The 17,152-nt window shown below is 42.0% G+C and overlaps 3 protein-coding genes across 3 annotated transcripts; all 3 read right to left on the bottom strand.

Moving 5' to 3' along the window:
- Window positions 1-2,120: 2,120 nt before the first annotated feature.
- LSM04_001824 (Dynein heavy chain) lies at window positions 2,121-14,969 on the bottom strand (the record flags this gene model as incomplete). The annotated part of the gene is made up of 1 exon (XM_067333804.1): window positions 2,121-14,969. The coding sequence occupies one exon, from the start codon at window positions 14,967-14,969 to the stop codon at window positions 2,121-2,123; it is 12,849 nt and encodes a 4,282-aa protein (XP_067189403.1).
- A 250-nt stretch (window positions 14,970-15,219) lies between these two features.
- Window positions 15,220-15,558, bottom strand: LSM04_002775 (uncharacterized protein; the record flags this gene model as incomplete). The annotated part of the gene is made up of 1 exon (XM_067333803.1): window positions 15,220-15,558. The coding sequence occupies one exon, from the start codon at window positions 15,556-15,558 to the stop codon at window positions 15,220-15,222; it is 339 nt and encodes a 112-aa protein (XP_067189424.1).
- Window positions 15,559-15,824: 266 nt separating this feature from the next.
- Window positions 15,825-17,042, bottom strand: LSM04_005798 (Tubulin-tyrosine ligase/Tubulin polyglutamylase; the record flags this gene model as incomplete). Its single annotated transcript, XM_067333802.1, has 1 exon — window positions 15,825-17,042. One exon carries the CDS (start codon window positions 17,040-17,042, stop codon window positions 15,825-15,827), a length of 1,218 nt encoding a protein of 405 aa, XP_067189491.1.
- Between the last annotated feature and the right edge of the window lie 110 nt (window positions 17,043-17,152).

Here is a 17,152-nt window from a genome sequence, read left to right as displayed (position 1 = left end):
GTCAGGCACACTCAAATCAGTGATAAGAAGAGAGCTCCACAAGAGCACAAACGAGAGACACTCTGCAATCATCTGAAAAGGAAAAGTGCTGTACTCAATACAATATTAAAACCTCAGATTATCCTGGTATCTTCTTTCCCTTTTAATTTAATAAAACCAAGAAAAATCTGGTTGGTAAAGAGACAAGGTAGAACTGGAGTTTTTTCAACTTTTTGGCCTATTAATTCTTGTTCAAGTTTGTGAAATAAATAAAAGGAAAAAGAAGGGGAATCGCATTCAAATTGATAATAGGAATAGCAAGAGTGGCAGTAGACCTAGACAAAATAAAAAATATCATAGTTTTGGCTTTTTCAACTTTATTTGAGAGAACTATTTCCTACCATGGAAACATTCACCCACCCCACCAACCTACGAACGTAGCAAAGAATATGTGGATACAGGCCAAACCTTAAACAAAAATTGGAACCCCAAAGCAATGAAAAACAAGGTCTTTCTTACGAAAGAGCTCCAGCTAAATAACAGCCAGTATTACTGTCTCAGATGCAGAGCTACCTCGAAAGAAATTTTACCACCTTAGCACCTGAGTCAGGAAATACAAGAAGGGTGTTGCACTCCCGATGGTTTCGCTTCCAACACCAGCAAGCAGGATCAGACCATCTCCCTCACCTTTGAGACATAGAGTGACTAAAGAGCAATGGCCTTACGAGGTAAACCCTAATTGCTATAACAAAATCGGCAGATAGATGGTTAAAAGTACACCGTTGAATAAAATAATGGATAAAGACCTCTCGCAGTTTGCGAAGGAGTACAAACCTCTCAGAATTCCATCCACAGAGATAAATGAACACCCATTTTATATATTCCACTTAAAAACAGACAACATCTGAATTGAGGATAGCAACTCCGTTAGTAATTCTTAAACAATTTGTGGTCTTTTTAAACACTATCACTGTAATGAACTCCTACGCGAAAGAATTATCATCTGGGGAGCGACAGCACTCACAAGTCCTGTAGCTCTTCTGTCACCAGGTAAAAATGCAATACAGGTTGTTTCACCCATTACTGAAATCGACTAGCCATCAATTAACTCCTACGTTAAGGTAAAACGGGGTGTCTAAATTGTAGTCTCAAAGTACAGTTTCACTTTCCACCCTGTAGCAGTTGACTTTCATTATCTAGTACGGCAATACAACACCAAGGCATTCCGTGAAATTTGCTAAAAAAGAAAAAAAAATTCGCTTTTGCAGCCATGGCCTTCCGGAGAAATGGTTCTGTCACTAGTGGTAGGAACCGCGATAACTGAAGGACACACCATCATATGCTGTAGTACCAACTTGGCGGATATGCGGGTTCATCTCTGTTACAGGTTAATTCACTGTTGCAACTTTACCATAATGCCTGCGAAGTTTGACCTCGTACCATGTAGAGTCGTCATTCACTGTATGTCTACGTACTATGTTCATTTTCTTTCATTGCCTGCATCATTACCATTAGCATCATCGTCGTCTTTTTTTTTTTGTGAGGACCATAAGAGAATTTCTTATGGTGCAACGCAGAAACGCCAAATAAATGTCAAAGGCGTACTGAAGAATCAAATACAAAAACAAAAACAAAAAGATTAAAGGCTTAACTTTGATCGATATACCCTTTTATGCAGCCTCCCCGATTGATGGTCTATAACTCAGTATAAAGTTCGCAAATTTAACGCCTCCTCAAGGGTTTTTTTTTTTTTTACAGAACCAAAAAGGGAACAGGTGATGGTCTGACAATGAATACCATTCAAAAGGAAGAATGGTCTTGGTTTGTCAATAAACACACACACCCCAAAGGTTCCAAAGCTGAAACGCTAGAACACCACAAGTAATGGTATACAAGAACACATCCTTATATATATATATATTCTATAAATGCAAAAGAGGCAGTACAAAAAAGAAAAAGAAAACACAACGGAAAATTCACAACACAACACAAACAGCCACATGAAGGCATCCACCCTTCTCCACTACGAGAAACTTTAAGCTCATTCCAAAAAAAAAAAAAAAAACATTCTTCCTGTTGTTTTTCTTCAAATTAGAAAGATAAAGTTTCGAATTTTTCTTGGTACATAAAACTGTTTACATCTAAAAAGGAAGTTGGGTGAAAAGAGCTGCGCCGCGGAGCACCCAGTGATTCTCAGTCTCGGCTGGATGTCTCGGTAGATCGATTGTAAGAATAAAGTTGGTAGAGTGACCAGTGGTTGAAAGCACGCCACGTCTATCGGTGGTCTTGTAACAGGGACATTTGTATATGGGTGTATCAGGAAGATCCTGCTGACGACATGGAAGCAGCCTTAATAGTGGAAACTTTATGAAAAGCTCCTTTGGTTTGCTTTCACATATGGTGGCATTGACAGAATCCCATCCAGCTCCCTCCAGGAACAAACCGTAGATGCAACAACCATCCTCAGGAGCTGTGGTACAAGTCTCCTCATTGAGTACAGTAAAATTCCATATCAGTTTGTCAATTTCAATTTTCCATTTTCGCGCGTAATTCTGCATAACACCTGTAAGAAATGATTGCGTAAAGAAAAACCCGCTTATCCAGAACATCGGTGGTGGACCCTCATCACACCACTTTTGAAGAAAACTGAGACGTTCCACCAGATCGTTGATATAAGAACCAAATGGCTTTAATGACGGGTACGACCGCTTCTTCCAGACATTTGGGACCTTCCCATCATACATTGCGTTGAAAACTTCCTCCAGGTCGGCACTCATTACTACTTTTCCACTTATAGCATCTTGAACATCCACAAGTGTTTGTCGTAAAACGACAATAAGACGTTTGTACCGTATAGCCTCTTGAAGAAGTACCGTATTCATTGATTGAGAATAGTCAATAGGATGTTTTTTCTGAATTTCTTCAATGTCAAAAGGTTTTGGAAGCCTTGAGAGGACATGATGTGCCATATCCCTTACAGTTGTCTTAGGATCCAACTTGGACGCCGAGTCAGAGGACTCACGTGGCTGAGTCAGGAGTGTAGCCTCAAGCAAATTCTTTGCATCTCTTTCATCCTTGGTGATATCAGCGTTCTCATGAAGACCAAAAACTCCGGGAGGTTGCTGTAAAGGCAAGTTTTGAATATAATCCACATATGACTCATAATCACCAAAAGGAGGGGCATAGTATTCAGGAGCATCTGGGGCAAACACGTAGTCATCTTCTAGTATAAGTGGTGTTAAATATAGTGATAAAATTGCCATAATGCAACGACGATCCCAATCATCAGTTACACGACCTCCATAATTACACTGACCTGTAAGATATAAGAGTGCATCGTATGGCACCTCATCATTTTCCTCGAGAAACATATTAAGTTGTCGAATACTAATACGTCTATCAGTATCATTAAATTCATACATCCTATTCCAACCCAAGGGTCCAAACTGGCGTCGCTCTTGAACGACAGCGTGAAAGAAGCAAATTCCGAAAAGTAACTTTCTCCACACTTCTGGTTTCTTTGAGGAATTAAAGAATGCTGCATCTGCCACAGGATTAGAAAGGTAAGATTGCAAGAGATTGCTTTTGAGGCCCTTTGGAGGTTCCTGTACCAGTTTTACTCCGTTTTGCAATATAGCAATAGGGAAAGTCTCACTTGGAAGGGATGTAAGCCATAGGCGATACTGGTCATGCAGATTCGCCTTTGCTGCGCTATCGCTGTAGTTCTCAATAATCCGTGCCAGTTCTGGCATAAAGTCCTGATAAAGATGGCAGTTCTGCAGAAGCACCCAGTTCCCCTTGCGGACGCCCTCGTCGATGAGTCCCCGCGCGGCTTCCCCCTGTCCCTGCCCGAGCGACAACTTCAGCAGCCGCCCGCTCATCCCGCGCTGGGCGGCGAGGCGGTCCAACTCGGCGTTCGGGTCGGCGCCCGGCGAGAGCACCAGCACGAGCGGCACCGACGGGTCGTGCGCCAATTCGTCCACGACGTCCTCCAGCGCGTAGAGCGGCGGCTCGACGAAGAAGGCACCGAGCAGCCCGCGGACGTACTCCGTCACCGCCGGCACAATCTTGTCGGGGCGGAAGCAGCGCACGAGGATCAACTGCGACACCCCCTCCAGCACCGACACCGCAGGGGGAGAGTCAAGCACCAGCGGGTCAGGGGACTCGTAATAGGCGCGGAAAAAGTCCTCATGCCCCCGCACAAGATCCACCAGAGACTTAAATGAGGGAAGTTGGGTACTCGCACGCCACACAAGCTTCCAGCTTTGTTCAGGAAGCCAAGAGTCAAACGGATTACTCGGAAATCCATCATCGGCTTCAAAACCTCCCATCAATAACCAACGAAGTTGGGTCGCATCCACTTCATAAATCTTTAGACACATCGTGAATGAAAATAATAGTTGATCCCGTGCAAATAGTGAGCGGCAAATTCGTTTGTACAAGGAGCTTTGAAATGTAGATCGAATATTATCAATACGAGTATCCACGTCTTCGGATGCTTCACTTTGTTGAAGGGATTCTTGAAAAATAGTAACATAGGCGTTAAGTGAATTTTGATACATAGGATCTATATTAGCTAACTCAGTTACACAGAAAAATAATGTGGCACCAAGATTAGCCACAGGAATAAATAAACTTCGAGTACGATCACTTATACGTTCCATAGCCTCGATCTCTTCTTGTCTCTTGGCAATTTGATCACTCTGTACCTTGGAGCTGTCAAGTTCTTCAATGGCTGTCTCACTTTCCAATATATTTCCTTCAGATGAGAGAATAGCAAGAATTTTGTCTTCTGTTCGCTTTAGACTCGCCTGGTTCTCTGCAGCTTCAAGCGTTAATGCTTGTTTTTTCTCTTCAACTTCTCGTCGTTCGCTCATCATAACACGTTGTAGTAGCTGATCTTGTAAACCTTGTTGAGTAATCATAAAATTAATCAAAGTTACCTTTGTGCTTACTTCTGGGAGATAATGTGGTCGAGGCAGTTTTGTTGTCATGTAAAAACGAAAATTTTCGTTCCACTCTACTGGTTCACCAACATGAATCACAACAGCGGTACCTTCTCTTGTAAGTCGTTTTAAGAGTAAGTTTTCCAGAATTGGATCTACTGTCTCTTCAAGATTTTCCATAAGAAGAGGAACTCCTTGAGAAATAGCACCACGAATAGTCTTGATACAGTCAGGTTCAGATGGTCTTGTGATAATTAAACCATTAGCACGTTCCATATTGCGGATCCAATTATTTGCTTGTTGTTGTGGATCAACAAACAGTGGCCATCTACTAGATGTTTTTACAATAACAGCATTATCAATAGAAAACCCATCAGATGGCAACTGCTGCAGCTTCCATGCTTGAATGTCAATAGGCGATCCCACAAACTTTGCCAACGCATAATCTTCTGAAACTAAAACCTTGTGTTCTTTACACATGTTTAACCAGGTTTGCATCGCCTTTTCACGATATTTATGCAAAAATGGACCCAGATAAGCTACGACACCAGCGCTAATAACAACATTACCAACGACATACTTTAATTCTTCCTGAAATCGTTCACTTTCTTTCGCAAAACGAACTTTTTCGCCTCCAAGTCCTTCAATAAGTTTCTTTGCTCGTGTCAATTTAATATCTGTATCATTTACTTTTTCTTCAAGTTCTTGTTTGTCTTTCTTCACCCTGTCAAGGTGTTCTGTAAGGGCTTGTAGCTTCTCATTAATAATACGGAGTTCCTCTTTCTTTTTGTTCAGACTTTCCATTGCAGTATCATATTCTTTCTGTGCTGCTGCAGCTTGCGCTAACAATGGTTTGATAATCTTATTTTGTTTGTAATATTCCACAACCGCCCGAATATATGTAGCTACACCAACCAGAGCTACAGATGTTTTTTTGATATTCTCCATTTTAAACATATCATTTGACATTTTTTTCTTTACATCCTCAATTTGTTCATCAGGTGCTGTGTCCACAATATCTGGGTATGCAGTCAGTAATGTATTCTTAAACTCACCAGTTAAGAGAGTAAGTTTGGCATGATCCCAGTATGGCACTGAAACACTACCAGTTAGTGGATCCCGTACAGGCTTTGGTTTGTACGTTCCACCCAAGAGAGTACAGAGAACTTCAATGACGTACTTTACACCTTGTGGTGGTGTCTTGAGAGCTTTAATTTCCTGTAGTGCTTTGGGGTCAAGATCAAGAACAGCACGTTGGGCTTGTTCCACCAGTGGTTGGGCTTCATCCACTTTCCTCTGAGAAGCATCTTTAATTTCCTTCGCTGCAGCAGCCTGTTCATTTGCTGCCGCCTCATCTACAGCAACAATAGCTCGTTGCTCTTCTGCTAGTTTACTCTCCATTTCAACCTCTTTTATAAGTTCATCCGTTTCGAGTTGTTTTTTTGCTAACTGCGGTCGCATTAGTGCCAACTCCTGCTGCATTACTTCAACTTGATCTTCTGTTTTCTTTAGTTGTGTCAAACCATTTGCGTAACGGTGCATCATAGCAGTAAGCTCCGCACGTTTCTCACGTAACAGATGTTCGAAGGTAGATAAAAGATCTAAATATGAAGTGGGTGTCACATAAGTGTGTTGCCGTACTTCTGTCAAATACGTCTTACCAATTTCACGAATTTGCTGCTGAAATAAAACAAACATTTCTTCTGCGGCTTTCTTTTCATGATCTGTAAGATCAACCTTTGAAAGGAATCGTATGGCTACTGAGTGTAAGCCATCCTCTGGCCATTCAGAAAACCAATCTATAGTGGTACAGTTTACCAATGAAGGAAATTTTCGTAGTCGTTCACGCAGAACGTTACCTATGGGTGAAAAGCACAGTGCAATATGCATATATTTTTTACATCGTTCGACAAATAAAGCTTGAAGCGCCTCTGCGGTGTCAGGACGTCCAAGTTCTTTTCCTTTCTCTCGAAGAGATGCGACAGCATTCTCATATGTCTCTTTATCTTGTTTTGTATCCCAAATTCCTGGTACTTCGCCTGTGTTGAGAAGTCCACAGATGTCTTCCAGGAAACTTTCAGATGTTATTTGTGTGTCTGACATAACAAATACAGTTGCATAACCGTTCATCCCAGTACGCAAGAGAAGAGCACGTACGTCATCCAAGAAGTTGCTGTGATCATATTCCTTTGCTGAAGTTATAGTCATATAGTCACATTCTTGCAGATATGCAGCAACTTTGGTACAACTACGACGTCCACTTCCGCCAACTCCAATAAGAAGAAGATTTCCACCAGGTTGGCGGAGAACACGACATATCCTTGACACATGTACAACGACATAGTTAAAAATAACAAGATCCAACCCACCAGAGTGTGTTCCCAAGTTGTAGCTTTCCAATTTACTCTCCAATACCTTACGAGCATCATTTACATTAGGTAATTCCTCATAATATCCATCATCATTCATAAAGGTTGAAAAGAGTGTAGGATTTTCGACACTATGTAAGTTATCAAGTGGAAGTTTGAAGTGTTTGATAGATATTTTCTCTACCTCATTGAGGAACCACTCTGTATCCTTGTCGTTGATAAAACGATCTGCAAAGGCCCGAGAAACTTCATGCATCCATAATACAGATAGCTTCCGTTCATCCACAATCTTCGCCGGATTCGCCATGTCAATACCTTGAAAAACTTTACTGACGTCTCGTAGGTTAAATGTGTAGTGTGACTTCTCTGGAGAAGGTTTTAAATTATCTACTAGTGTCTCATAGAGCTCAATTGTAGCGCTTACCAAGGCGGTAGCCATTCCACGTAATGAGGTTGGAAATCCTCTGCTGATAATCCAGTCTGATAACGTACCAAATATCTTTCGTAGTGTCGGTTCATCAAAGGCTGGAATAGCGATAGAGTTAAAGTGACGCGTAAAACGTTGTGTAACAGGATTTCTACCACCTCCAGCAGGTCCCATAGCACAAAGTAATAAAATATCTAATAATCGACGGAATTCTATACTATCTTTTCCATGGTTATACCAACCTCCATGATCGAGGTATTGACGAAGGAGTTCTATTGGTGGTTGGGCACCGTACTCTTCCAACTGTGGGAGATTTGTGTCATCTACAAATATCATCATCTTTTTGTTAATAGGTGGACCGTAAAAACCTCTTCGACGTTTTTCTAAACTTCCATCAATAAGTCGCTGTAGGTGTCCTGCTGTAGTCTGTGCAGAGAATTGAATCATGTTAAGTGAATATGAATCTTCAGGAAGTCCCTTGAGCAATGATCTCATCATGATAGTCTTTCCTGTACCTGTGTCTCCCACAAGTAAAACAGGATGCATCGCACTAATCATAAGTCGTGTAATGAAGGAGTATCTTGTCTGTGCACTGGTAGGAACAATTACGTCTTGGTACTCCACACCCTCTTCAATAACAAACTCCGGCACATAATCTGTCCACTGTGCAAAACGAACCTCACCTTCTGTCTCGAGTCGAACATCAAAAAAGGAACGTTTATTCTCAGGAAGAGCAAGTGTAAACTTGTATGATCCATTCGCAGCAGCAGAAGCCACTTCTGCATGAAGTGCTGTATTAAAAACTGCTCTCTCCTTTGTAAAGAGACATCCACCAACAGACCAAACAAGTGAAAAGAGGAACCATCCCTCTAATTTCATCAATGATGTGCGTGCCTGTGTGGTAACATCTGTCGGTGGTGCATCTTCTTCTTCTAACCCACGAAGAAGGGTTGAAAAGAGTTTAATAAAACCAGAAACTGCAACAAGAGCTCCTTGTGGAATAACCGATTTAACATCCTTTCTTACAACTTCTAACATTGGAGGCATAAAAACATCAACGAGGGTACGTAGAGTAGTCATCATATTCTCATCCTCCTGGAGAATCTCTGGTAGTGTATTAAAGTACGATTCCAGTAGACATCGCCAGCCAAGTGAATCTGGCTCCACGTATACCATACCACAACGAGATACAGTAGCTGGTGAGGCGTGAGCAAGATCTTGAACCTCAAAAATAAGATTCATTTCTTTTGACATGGGTATAATATCACCATTTTGTAGACAAAGCTTTTTATTATCATCAAGTACAGTATTCATATTCTCAATCCACACAGCATCTACAGGACCATCTAACACAAGCCATTTGCGTTCTTTAGATGTGTCCTGTGCTGCTAATCTAAACCTGTACGGTAAAATACCATCTGTCCACTCACCAGACGCCTCAACTTTACCATATAATTGTGGCATAGTCACAGACTTGGGATTCATTGTTATAAGACGTGTGCGTCGCTCCTTCCCAATAGCCTCCATTAGACTAAGAGCTTCTGAAAGACATTGCAGAATTTTTGTTTTACCTCCAAAGGAAAAACCTACCAACATCATACCATGACGTACTACAATCATCTCATACGTTTGTCGAATTTTTATTTCAAAATAATCTGTAAGTTGTAAGTTACGTGTTTCACACACCTTTACAAGGGCATTATGCATATCTACGTAATCAGGTTCAGGTAGTTTCACACCAGGGAAAAGATCAGAAACAATTCCTTTAAATAGTCCCACATCCTGTGTTAAGAACTTTGGAAGATTTACATCTTGAATAGAACGTAACATTAACACCATTTCATCTTCATCAGGATAAGCACGTTTCAAACTACCAGCAGCTGTTAGTACAGCCTTTACAGCACGCATACCATAATCATAATGATCTTGTGAAGATAATTGCTCTGAACAAAGACGGTATGTGGCAACAATTTTTTCCGCCAATTCCTTTCCATACAGAAAACCGTATGAATAGAGTTGAATCTCACCAATCATAGCATAGTTCGGAACCATCATAGCAACAGGACGGAAAAGTGCTTTAAGGTTATCAGGAAGTTCCGCACGACCCGCGTAACCAGGGTTCATTGTGACAAAGACAGCACATCCAGGATCAAGGCGAATTTGTGCACCTTCAAAGATAAATTCATTTCGTTTTTGAATAATAGCTTCCTGGATTACCGCAACTTGTTGTGCAATTACAGACAACACCTGGATTTCAATACGATTAAACTCATCGAAACAACCCCAGGAACCAGATTGTGAAAGTCCTTTGAAAAGTTTAGCCATATCTTTTGCAGTAATCTGATCAGAACAATTATATACTACACAATACTTACCCAAGGCTTTAGCAAGATCCTTCGTCGTTTCTGTTTTACCTGTACCAGCAGGACCCTCTGGGGCACCACCATAGTTAAGATGTAATGCACCAATAAGTGTACGATAACATCGATCGGTCAATGGTGTAATAACGAGACGTCCAGTATTTCCCAAATACTCATAGCCATAACGAAGTGAAGCGTTAATTTGACGTACAGAAAGATGATCATCCTCCCAGTAGTATCGAAGTTGTGCAAGCCAATCAAAACTCTTTGGTGAATCTACACCTTTCTCAGAGAGTTGAGCAATAATATCTTTTGCATGCACCTCTACCACTACTAGTGCTTCAAGAGTACAGCGCTCTACTGCGGCAAGATTGCGATCCCGCACCAAAACAATAAGATCGTCAAGTTGACTAACACATTTCTCATGATAACTAGTTAGACCGACTGTACCTTCTGCACTCATCGCTTCCGTTGCCTCCATTGTCCAATACAAAGAGCAAATGGCAATGACAATTTGACCTGGCCATGCACGGATAAATTCTGTTCGCTTCTTATGTGTTGCATAATCTCCTGTAGCTTGACGTAGTTGATCAAGTATAGTCTCCTTCATAACATCTTCAAGAGCTTGAAGCCATCGTTCAACAAGGTTTTGATAATCTCCAGGATTAATGGTTTTAATAAGTTGTACTATTTCACCTTCAGATGATTCCATTGCGAGAATATCATGAGCATCACCAAATTGGATACGTTTAATTCCCTCAAAACACTTACTAAGATATGGTTGTACAAGATATGGATCTTTGCTATCGGATAGAATCTGTAGTAGTTCTTCATTAGAAATAAAGTAAAATCGTGGAAATGCCATCCTCTTTGTCTCAAGAAATTGTTGTAACTTTTTGAGAATTATATCTAAGTTATTATTATTTTCTGTAAGTGTTCTTAACAAGGATTCATCCTGGCAACGAGTTAATATCTGGGGTGTTGTTCGTGTCTGTTCCATGATTTTGTGCCACGATTCATCAATAAGAAGAAAGAGTTGTTTCTCTTTTGGTAAGCTACGAGAAATATCTGCAGAAGAAAAAATTGGCTCAAGGTAAGCCCAAGTTCCTTGACATTTAAACCATTCATCTACTGTACACTGAATCTTGTCTAGTAGTCTTTCCCATTGAGAAACACGTGCTTGTAGTGCAGGCGCTTGTCTAACAATTGGTTTTCCAAGCATAGACTGCGTTTTTAGGATATGTTCATCCAATGTCAGTTGCATTATATCATTTGACTTGAGTTTATGTGTATCTTGATAAGGTTCCATATCAAAAAGTAACTTCTTCCATTCTGCCTCCATTGCCATAAGTTCACTCTCCAATTCGTAAGATTTTTGTGCCACAGTAGCAATACTCTCAATTTGTGGTAAGAAATCTAGCATTCCTAATTTAATAAAATCATTAAAGGGTCTCCATTCATTAGAATCGGCACCACCAGTTCCTAAACTTTGTTTTTCTTTAGATATACCACAAACTTGATAAATGGCCTTCCAATGACTTCCTTGTAAATTGCTCCGTAAAGCGTATAAAAGTGGAATATACGGTCTAAAAGCAGCAATATTTTCTCTTATTCGTTTCACAACTTCCATTGGTTCTGCTTCTTTAATTTTCTTAGATACAAGTGCAACTTTTTTCGCCCACTCCGTCAGTTGTCTGTCTGCCTCTATTGGTTGTAATGCTGAAAGGCGTGTATTCAACCAGCGCTCACTTTCATTATTAAAAAGACTTACAACTTCCCATAAGACGTAGTAGGGCTCTAGTTGAGCTTTAATCTCTTTAAGTTGTGGCCATTTAGATTGCTGTAGTGAGAAAAGTGTTTCATGACTATTATACAATTGAACCTGATCTTGATGTTCTTTAATACGTTGTTCTAATGCCCTTGCTTGTTCGTAGTACTCATCAGCCCGTGCTTCATCACCAAAGTGAGTAAAGTCATCTACAATATTTCCTAGTTGGACAATATCGTTTGTAAGCGTCTCACAGTTATCTCGTAACTTTTGCATGAGCACATTACGGTATTCCTTGCTTCGGAAGTTTCCATCTTCCAGTTCCTGGTGTAGACGTCTTGGCCATTCGTAAGCTGTACGGTAATCATTACATGCTTCCGGGGTAAAAACGTAATTATACTTAAAAAGAAGATCAAATCCTTCTGTTAGGGCATCAAAAGCAGTGTTAATTGTTTCTTGTCGTCCAGGAATGCTATCAAGAAAATCGCGCAACTCCTGTAATTCCTCTGGTGAACGTGGTTCCACCGCCATTCGCTCACTCATAGTATTATAATCATTAATAATAGATGAACAATTGTTTCTTAGTCTTTCTGATAAAGTTTCCATTAAAGCATTTTGAATTTCTTCAGCTTTGGTTAGTAACGCTGTCTTTATTCCCTTACAATCAATGAAAAACATTTCATATTTTACATGGTTGGGCGTCCGCCGCACTATGCGTTCTCTATCGCGGGAAATACGCTCAAATGTCCAATCAAAATCATGAAGTGAAAGTTGACGTGATTTAACCTCATTCACAAGTGTCTCTGTGTCTTGCTGTAAAAGATATTCAAATGTTTGGTACATTTGCTGAAGCTGTAACGGTGCCTCAACGTTATCAGAAAGTGCCTTCTCAACCATTTGACGCGCCTCACATACCACAGGTTCCATTGGGTCAAGTGGATGTAGAATCAGCGGTTGTAGTGTTAATAAAGGAAAGAGTTGATCGCCCATTCCGTGTATTCTGTCAACATGCTCAAAACATTTCTCAAATACGTTTTTCACCTTCATTATAACATCCTCCGGTGATGGTGAAAATACGACACGACCTCCTTCTTCCACGAGATTAAGCAAAAAGAGTGGTCTAAATCCACGTGGCTTCATTGTCATTTCCACTACACGCTTTGTATATGGGAGACGATTACGGAATGTTCCGAGTTGCCATACAAAAGGTACTTCCTCTTCTTTTTCTTCTTCAGTTTTTTCATTTTTTGGTGGATTATTTGTACTCACTTTACGTTTTCCGGGACGTTGTCGTTCGACGGATGCCGTCATGGCTGCTGCTTCTTCTGCACGTTTCTTCTCACGCCATTCATTTTGGCGATTTTCCCAGTGTTCTGCCTCTTCTACGTCTTCTTGTAGTTCCTCCATTTGTACGTCATCCTTGAGTGTCTCTATACGATAATGGTGAATGAATGCTGCAAAATCTTTCAAGGATGCGACCAGTAACTCTCGTAATTGCGAATTCATCATAACATTAACAAGATTTACAAAACGACACATACGGCTGGAAAGGTATCGTTCCATATTATCCTCATAGAACTTAAAGTGGACGTCAAGATTATTTTGAATAGTACATCTTACGTTGATACTCCATTCATTACGAAGTTTTTCAGATATACTAAATCCACGGTGAGCTTGCATTTCTTCAAAGTTTCGAAGTTCAAGTGGAGTTTCGCGCTTATCTAGTTGAGTTACGCATAAAAGGTGTCCCTTATATTCATTCCACTGTGTATGAATGGAGTAAACAGTGTCACGCAGTAAGGCTTGTGTCTGGAATAAATTCTCAGCAATAAATTCCTTCGCAACTCGAAAATTAGGTGAAGGGGTATCTATGGTACCCCTTAGGGAGTCCAGTGGAATATCTTCGCAGTATGCAACGGAATGTGGCGCTGCAGGAAGGCCAAGTAACTCCGCACGCAACTGCTCCTCCCTAGCGTGTCTTATTTCACGCCAGTGTTGTGCACGTTTGAGACTGTAATAGTAGAGTTCTTCAATCTCGCGTGTACATTGTTCAACAAGGTGTAGTGAAGTAAGTGGGAAACGTTTCGCTACGAGTGATATTATTCGATTCATCTGCTCTTCACTCATTGCGGCGATACCACTACTATCCATTGATTGTAAGTACAAATTCCCTCGAAGCGCCGCTTCCGTCTCGGCACGGTACGCCTTCGCCTGTCGTACACGCTCGTGCCAAAGTGCCTCATCCTCTGCGTCAAAGATGATGTTGAGACGCTTCGTCCACTTGCTTTGTTCGCCTCCCTCCCACACAATTTTGTAGCAGCATGTATCCTCATCGTAGGCAACAACACGACAGGGACGCCACTCCACCTCGTTGGTCTTCTTATCAAAGAATGGAGAGCGTGCGGGTGTGCCACAATCACCGCCGAGTGCGAGCCACTCCTGTGGTGTATGGGCCTCAAAGTCGGTGTTATCAAAGTCTTCCAGTTGGAAGTATGTACGCTTGTGTGCAGCAGTCTCCCGTGAAGGCGATGGGGACCCAGTCGCATGCTGCTCTTCCTGTTGTTGCTGTTCATAATACTCTTGTTCATCTTGCTCTTGTTCTGGCTTTTGTGATTGTGTTTGCCCTTCTGTCTGTGCCTGTGCTTTTGGAGTGCAGGCGTTTGGTGCAGACGCCGCTCCGTCACTTTGCATGCCGCGCAGTGATGGCAACTTCTTCTGCAGGACACGCGGTGTGCGGATTGTTAGCGGGGCGGCGGTGGTGTCGCGGCACTTGGGCGGCCGCGGTCCCATAGGCGGTGCACTACGTGATTTCCACCCAGTCGATGATGACAATGATGATAATGATATTTGTGTTGGTGATTGTGATTGTGATTGCAACTGTGCGTGTCCGTGTGGTGGAGTTGGTGTGGATGCCAACAACGACTCCGCTGCCGCGCCGCGTTGCTTCTGCCGCAGGGCGTGTTCAATGACGGGCCGCTCGTTGTGCTCCAGCCGCCGCTGGGCGCAATATCCACGCGTGATGGTGCACTTCTCGCGGGCCGTCTTTCCCTCCAGCCACTCCTCCGGCACCTCGGCACTACTGCGGTGGCCCTTCTTGGCGCTCTGTGGCTCCTGCGGCATCGTCTCTCTGCTCTGAACAACTACCTGGAAACAGGCAACGAACACAGAGAAGGGAATTAGCAATAACAACACAAGAAGAGAGAGAGAAATAAATAAATAAGGAGAAAGATAGTAGTGGATAGTGAAGCCCATCTCATCACCAGAGAAATAATCAAGCAAGCGAAAAAAAAAAAAGGTTTTTATTTGCTAACAGAGAAAAGAACACATTACACGCCTGTATTTTTTTTTTTTTCGTTCCTTTATCGTTACACTATTCTTCCTCACGCCTTCCCTTTTTTAGCGGTCTGGCGTCCACGTCGAGGTGAGCACATGCCTCCTCCATCTCACTTGTCTCCCTCTCACGCTTCTTCGCATGCATACGCGCCACTTTTCTACGGGCCCCATTGGACTTCAACATGCGCAGATACTTGCGCAACTCACGGCGTCGCTCCTTCGCCTCCTCCCGCATCTCTGCCGTTACCACAACAGGTTGTTTCTTTGCCCTCCGACGGGCTGCACGTGACATGATAGGTTCCCTCTGAGATCGTCTACTATCGTCTTCCTCCTCATTTACGCCTGGCCGCACTTCGTTGTCTGTGTTACGTGACATTTCTGGCTAACGTGGTAATATAAGAAATAGTAACAGAAGAAGAAGAAAGTAAGCAACAGGAAAGGTAAAAGAAAGAAATGAGTAACAGATACAAAGTAGAATGAATCCCCAGTAACCCCAACACCATTTCCCTCACACACCACCACCACCATCTGCAACAGCCAGAACAAAACGAAAAAGAAAAAAGAAGAGGAAATCAAAAATACCTCAATATATATATATCGTCGTTTTGTCTTACCACTCCATTCGCAACTCTCAAACACCACTTAAAACCGTGCAGATCCATCAGGCATCGCATCCCCGTTGCCCCACAACTTCACAAATTGCACAGCGGTGGGGTCCCACTTCCGCGGTGCATCACTGCCGTTCACGAGAGAAAGAGTTTCTGTCACCACGGGGCGCAGAAACTTTGTTGCCACGCCAGGAGATCCATTAATCTCCAGCAGTTGCACAACCATCTTGTCATCTAAGATAAGGTCATAACCGAAAAGCTGGAAACATTTGTACGGTTCCTCTGAAGATACCTCAAGTACCAACTTCATGGCCATTAATGTGCGGACTACGATATTAGAAATCTGCGGCAAGATACGTCTTTCAAGAACATTCTCATTAAAAACCTTATGGAGGTACTTCCCAAGTTGGGGAAACCACAATTCATTTCCCACTTCGTACTGACCAAATTGTGATGCACCTTCTTGCAAACAATGGTTTGTAAGGTGGGCCAGTGTATTCTTGGTATCATCAGGATCATACATCACGCTTGAAGTGCGACAACTTCCCTGAGAAAAAACGTAAATTTCATATGGTGTTTTTAAAAGGGCCCAAACGCGTATATCAAATTTTCTCCCTTGGTACAATAATGGTCTGTCCACATACTTTTGGGCAACAAAAATGCTTCGACTATTAGGTTCTAACGTATTTATAAATTCTTTTATCTCTTCTAGAGTACGCACCAAGAGGATATCTTTACCCTTACTGCCGCTACTCCGTTTGATTATCCATATCCCATCTGGGTGCTCCTCTGAATACTGTATAAATAGTTCTCTATCATCCTGTCGTTTTTTTTGATCACCCCCCAGTACAAAGGAGTGGGGCATCCACTCGTTACATGTGGCATCTGACTCTTGTAGTAACCGTGCCATTGATGCTTTAAGAGTAAGTCGGTGTGACCCACGAAAATAATTAATCCACCGGTAGCCCCCATAGTAAGAGGAAGACACGAGAGGTTCGCACCGCAACACTGAATATGGTATGGTAAAACGATCACCCAAGATGAGATCACACTTTACCATCTGCGCTTTTGATTTTGTTGCGTTCCATCCTAACTGCCGCAAGTACACTCCCATATCCTCGTAAACACTAAAGGAAGAATCACCAAGAAAGAAACGAGGAGATTGTTTTGGTGGTGGTGGTGGTAGTGGGTTTTGCTCTGGTGGTGTCACTAGATCCCCATTGAACGTCATCAATACCTGATCATCCAACATTTGTCTTCGCTATTAATTCGTGCAACATATATATATAAAAGAAAAGAAAGAAAAGAAAAAAAAAGAACAGGGACAAATGAAAACAGGTATAACACTTTCCACAAGGTGTG

Source organism: Trypanosoma melophagium (assembly GCF_022059095.1).
Source record: "Trypanosoma melophagium isolate St. Kilda chromosome Unknown ctg30segment0, whole genome shotgun sequence".
NCBI classification, from domain to species: domain Eukaryota; phylum Euglenozoa; class Kinetoplastea; order Trypanosomatida; family Trypanosomatidae; genus Trypanosoma; species Trypanosoma melophagium.
This window is presented reverse-complemented; position numbering and strand designations above follow the sequence as displayed.